Raw genomic sequence first — 6,172 nt, 5'->3', positions numbered from 1 at the left:
TGTGTGTGTGTGTGTGTGTGTGTGTGTGTGTGTGTGTGTGTGTGTGTTTATCTTCCCTCAGGATCTTGATGCTCTGTTATCTCTGAACTCCAGACATCTGTGACATGTAGCAGAGCCCCGTCATATTTCTTCTCTGCTAGCTTCTGTGTTTGTTCAACCGTGCACACATGTTGTAGTGGGTGTTTGTATGTGAACGTTATCAATCACCGACTTTGCATCCAAGTCTCCGTCGTCCATTTTTTTTCCTTTGGTTATAATAAATTATCTTTTGGGGAAAAAGAGAATTTAAAAAAATAAACAAATCTCAATTGCAAAAGTGATGAGACAGACAATGTCTTGATTTACAACAATTTGTACTGCCATGACATTTTGTATAGATATTCATGGTCTCCAGAGGATGAACGGTTACTCTGCTGATCCCCAGCAGATTGACTTGTTTACAACTAATGGCTGGATTCCAATGAGATCTGGTTCAGATATCCACACTTTTCTTTTAGAGCCACCAGCAGATCAAAGTTGTCACTTATCCAGTGAAATATCTAAGCATCTACTGGATGGATTATCACGGGATCTTGTTCAGACTGTAATTGTTCCCCGACGAATCCTTTTGACATTTGATCTAGCACCACCATGAGGTCCACATTGGTTTGAAGTGAAATGTCTAGACAACTATCAGGGGTATTTTTACAAGATATTTTATGCCTCACAGAGCTTCTAGTATGGCTGTAGACTCCTAGTTTTGTTGTATCATATTTTCTGTAAATGTTGCTGATATCTTACACAAGACACCAGATATGGTAACATTATTCACCATGTAGCTTTACAGCAGCTGCTGTCATGTAAATAATTCTGCTATTTGATAAATGCTTTCGCCTTACCCAAAGGAACAAATGATCAGCCTGGGACACATGGATCATTTTGATGTATTTTCATTTTGCACAGTTGTCTATTTCCATTCATTTTTTTTTTTTGTAACTTTAGATTTATTGCAGCCGTGTCTCTGTTTGAATGTTTCTGTTCTCATGCTGGCGTCTGCAGAGCCCTGTGCTTTGATATCTTGAGGGCTCAGTCAGAGGATTGGCCCTCATTCAGCCCTCAGCGGGGGGGGGGGGGGCCCAGTACAGAGAGACTATTGGATGCCAAATGAACAGGCAGTGTCAGTAGCCTCGGAGAACAGCTCATGTCTATTTTTAACTTGTATACTCTCACTAACGATGTGTGGTCAACCAGCAAATTTGAGTAAAAATAAGAGCAGACAGCTGCATGCTGGCCACAATTTCACGACTTTTTAAGACGTGTTCTGGGTCCAAAAGCGTTTAAGTAGACGAGGGTGAGTTGGTGCTTTTTCTAGTCTAATGAAGGAACGTGTTATTTCTTTGGGTGTTCAGGCACTCCGACTGTATTATGTTGCACTTTTTTGGATGCTGCTATCATGCACTGCAGGCTGCTTTCCCAGTATTTTCCATCAGGAGCAGCTCAATGCTGCGCTAATTGGGGCTTTTTAAATATCATTATCGCCGTCTTTACATCCTCAGACCTCACAGCTTGTGGTGGTATTTAAACACATCACACATCCCGTTCTCCACTCCGGGGGTTTCGTGCATTAATGCTTCAGCCCTGAAACGCAACGTGCTTCAGCTCCGCACATGCCCTCAGTCACCACAGAGACGACAGAAAAGCTCCTCATAGCATCGTTCTGAGGTTTTCCAACAGGTTGATCACATAAAAAGTAATTTTTTCTCCTGACAACACGTGCCCATTTTAACCAGTCACAGCTGCTTTAGGTTGTGCGCCAGGTTTTGCAGCAATTTAAAGATTGGAGGAGATTGAGCATATCAAAAAGTTAGAAGTTGTCCAAGTTTCCACATAGACTGGGTATTATTAAGTCTGTGAATGGAGGGGAAAAAATAACGTCAAGACGAAAAAGCTTTATTTTCAAAGAGAGAGGAGTGATTATTCTTGATTAGAAGAGCAGAATGGGAGAGTCAGCAGAAAAGGATTCTGGCTGCAGGGATGTCTGCAGTAGAGCTGAACAACTAATTCAGACTTCATCCTCAAAGTTCAGTCCACATGTAGGTACTCTTGCTCCTCCCACACTGACCTTCGTCGTGGCCTCTGACGGAAGTAAAAACGGAACAGCCCGTGTTGTTGCGACGGCGTAAATGAGGTGACGTGTGAGTGAAAAGGCTTCATCGGAATGGACGCCTTCCCCTCAGCTGTGTCTGTCAGGCAGGAAGCGCTGTCTGCCCTTTCCTCACCGTGAAACCGCCTAACTGTGAGAGTCACTCGGACAGGAAACTAAAGTGACGTTGTCTAAGGTGCTCCAGTATGAAACATTAAAAGTGCAGAACATCTCTGATTCATCAACTCCTCTTTGTCAACAAACTGTGATAGATTTCTTTGTTTTTATTTAATGGATGCCAAATGTTGATTTATTCACATGTTTTTGGGACAACTTCACATTCCTGTAGCGACGTGGTGTGATTTCCTGCTTCTGATGGAGAGGAAGTGAGGGTCACAGGGTGACAGATGGGTTGTTAAAATAAGTTGGAAGCAATGAAAGAGACAGACAGCCACCGAATGAAGGACAGAAAAAAAGACTCGGAACTGGAAACGAGATGCGACTGCACATTCCAATCTCTGACAGACAAAACCAGTTCTTCACACACCATATCAGAATTAGTTCATGTATTGGAATTGACTAACAAACTAATTCTGATGTTGGTTTTCCTTTTTAGTCGAGAACGAGAGCCACTGCGACTTTGTGAAACTCCGAGAGATGCTGATCAGGGTGAACATGGAGGATCTGAGGGAGCAGACCCACGCTCGCCACTACGAGCTGTACCGGCGCTGTAAGCTGGAGGAGATGGGCTTCAAAGACACAGACCCCGACAGCCAGCCGTTCAGGTAGAGGGAGAGGAGAGGGAGAACACACAAAAATCCAAAAACCACGGAGATACTGACAATATCTGATCTATATTACCGTCTTCTCTTCTGTCCAGTCTTCAAGAGACGTACGAGGCCAAGAGGAAAGAGTTCCTGGGGGATCTGCAGCACAAAGAGGAAGAAATGCGACAAATGTTCGTCAACAAAGTAAAAGAGACGGAAGCAGAGCTAAAAGACAAGGAGCGAGAGGTCAGTCTCAAGGTGGAATTATGGTTATCGATGCAGTATGTTTCATTTTAAATGGTCGTTGATATGTTCACACACCAACACTGCAACTACAGAGAGTAATGAGTATAATGATAATACATGCCCTCATATATGAATTAATGGGTGAGATGGAGGCGAGGAGCTATGTCCATTTTTGTTTGCAGTCAGTTTATTCTATTGTTGGGTCCATTTCAACACTAAGGGTTAAATTAACTGTTGGCACGTAGCAATTAAAACCTCCTTCCTCACCCCCGTCCTGTCTGTCTCCATTCCCCCCCCCCTCAGCTGCATGACAAGTTCGAGCAGCTGAAGCGGATGCACCAGGAGGAGAAGAGGAAGGTGGAGGAGAAGCGGAGAGACCTGGAGGAGGAGATGAACGCCTTCAACAGGAAGAAGGTGGCGGCCGAGACACTCGCCTTATCTCAGCCCCTCAAGAAGGACAAGGACAAGAAAAAGTAAGCCGATCCCTCCTTTCCTGTCGCTCACTCTCCTCACTCTCCTTCTCCATAGCGGGGAGCTGCTTTTTTTTTTTTCCCAACCCTGCTCCTTTCTTTAACTAATCCTGGGCCTTAAATTCTGAAATGATTTACTTTTTTTTGTACACTGGCTTCTCTTGCTTATCTCACCCCTTCACTTTTTGCTCTCTAACCCCTGTTACAAGTCTTTAAGCAGGCGGTGTGCATTCCGCCCAGTCACAGTGTGGCATAGTGTGACATTAATGAGCCGCGCAGTCGTCGACCTATCTCCAGTATGCAAGCGTTTCAGCTTTTATAAAGGCCTGGCATGTGTCAAGGAAACTTCCTCCCTTTTTTTTTTTTTTTTTTTTTTGTCCTGCCCGAGCTTAACATTTCCTGTCCTTTCACTCTTTCCTTTTGCCTCGCTCTAATTATTCTGGATATTCAGGAAAGGAGGCAGTGAAGCCATTTAAAGCTTCGCTTCTGAAGAGGTGACACGGAATACAGTTCAAACGGGGCATAACTGTTTTCTTTAGGTGCATACTAAATAATCATGATGACTCGGGTACAAAAACAATGTATACTTCACTGTACAGCATCTTTTTGGATAGATTAGAATAGCGAACCATCGTAAATGTGTACGTTTGGTGCTTTTAAGTCTCCACGTTAATCTTTAATCTTCTGTACTGATACTATCTGAATATCCGATGGCTGTCTGGGAAGTTAGAAATGATCTGAAATCACACGCTAAGCTCTGGACAATGATTTTCAGTGGGCTGTGCCTGGCTGGTAGTTAATGTAGTCCTTCTTGCCCTTATCCTCCGACTCTTCCTCTCCGAGAATGGAAGTGAAGACGCTTGGCTCCATCTTGTGGCGGCTCACACACTTTGCTCTCTGTGCCGTTTGAGGAAACTGATCTTCCATTTTGTGGTTTGTGAAGGACATCCCACCAGTTTTACCTCTTATGCGATTCATTTACTCTCTAAAGATTCGTCACGAGGCAACTTGTTGATATGGAAACATGTAAAAAAAGTAGCATTGCAGAGGATGCATTCAGGAGCGATGTTTGAGAAGGAAAGGGTAGCGCTATCATATGGAACGCAGTTGTGACGGCTCAAACGATTCCTGTCTATTCACTAACGCGAGCAGTGGTAGTTATTTTAACTGCAGCACCTCTTTGCTTTTGCTCTACTTCATTAGTTTTCTGTAGAAAACTTTATCATTCATTTCTTAATTCCTCAAAGTAGTCATTTATTTTGTTCATTGTTTGTCATTGTTTTTCAGTTAATTTATGGGCGCTGTAAACCCTCCCACACACGACCATGGATTTGTCCTCCATCACCATTGCAACGACAACACCTGTTTGTTTGTTTTGTTTTTACATTCCATCTTGACATTGTGCACATGGACCAAAGACACTGAGGATGATGATGATGATGATCATGATGAAGCCACAGGGGAGAAAAAGAGTGAAAGATGGTGAGAGATTATGAGGAAAACAATGTTCACTTGCCAACAGTGGCCATCTCATTTATTCAGGATCTTTATGCTTTTATATATATATATATATATATATATAGATATATATATGCATTTTGTTTTTCTATGTTGTGACTTTCTGTTGTATTTTTTTGTGTTTTCCATCACACAGAAACAAAGGTTCAACCTTCTGGTACTAACACAGTGGGCCAGTCATTTGAAACCGCTCAATACGTATTTAAAGAATTTAAGGTGTGCTTGATTTTAAACGACTGACATTTAAATGACTAAACGAAGATATCGGTGAAATCAAACCTTTCCTAAAGTCTTTTTAAATACCCGAGCTGTTTGAAATGTTGTCCAGGTGAGATGTGCCTGTTAACCATTTTGTAATCATGACAACTTAGATTTAAGTACATTTCACAGTAGAATAAATCCCCGAGCCTAAATAGTACACTTAAATAGCATTGTCAGGCAATACAACCGAGTACCTGTTTACTGTATAAACCACACATAGGTACTGACAACCTAAAGCTTAGTCTTAACCCTTAATAAAAAATATATGCAATATTCTGGTGCTGTTACATAAATGTATGTGAATATTTCCTAGAGCTTACTCTGCTTAATATGCTAAATGTACTAGTTTTTGAATATATTATTGTAAGAAGCACATATGATGGTAGACATTGTCCACAAATGATGTAACTTTATTGTAAACCATGAGTGACCACCTTGATGCGTGTGTTGTGACAGTGGACACACACACACACACACACACACACATGCGTGCACACAAACAAGAAGCCAGTATGTATACGTACACACAAACACAGGATTCAGGAAAACATACAAGCCTCAGCTCGCTGTGGAAGAGTTTTACACTCTGAGAGAGAAGAGAGCAGCTGTATTTACTGTCTGTCGTTGGAAATAAATGCAAACCCTCCCCCCCCCTTCCGACTTTGATGTGTCTCTGCCATCATTTGTTTGACAATATTCAGCCGGGAGGGAGATGAAAGTGAAACACAGGCAGGTGAAGCTACACACACACACACACACACACACACACACACACACACACACACACA

The 6,172-nt window shown here is 42.3% G+C and overlaps 1 protein-coding gene across 3 annotated transcripts in view; it reads left to right on the top strand.

Annotated features, from left to right (window-relative positions):
- septin8a (septin 8a) overlaps positions 1-6,172 on the top strand; it is a 31,053-nt gene that overhangs the window by 15,957 nt on the left and 8,924 nt on the right. For 2 of the 3 annotated variants that reach the window (XM_031869102.1, XM_031869103.1), the window contains 3 exons: positions 2,739-2,907; positions 3,003-3,135; positions 3,439-3,608. In XM_031869102.1, the coding sequence (XP_031724962.1) occupies positions 2,739-2,907; positions 3,003-3,135; positions 3,439-3,608 (472 nt within the window). Of the gene's footprint in view, positions 1-2,738; positions 2,908-3,002; positions 3,136-3,438; positions 3,609-4,892; positions 6,166-6,172 lie in introns of those variants that run through there. The other variant, XM_031869104.1, reaches the window with a different exon arrangement.

This window comes from Anarrhichthys ocellatus, unplaced genomic scaffold, assembly GCF_004355925.1.
Source record: "Anarrhichthys ocellatus isolate YVR2014 unplaced genomic scaffold, GSC_Weel_1.0 scaffold46, whole genome shotgun sequence".
Lineage (NCBI taxonomy): Eukaryota > Metazoa > Chordata > Actinopteri > Perciformes > Anarhichadidae > Anarrhichthys > Anarrhichthys ocellatus.
Note: the sequence above shows the minus strand (reverse complement) of the source record. Positions and strands in the feature narration are given on the sequence as shown.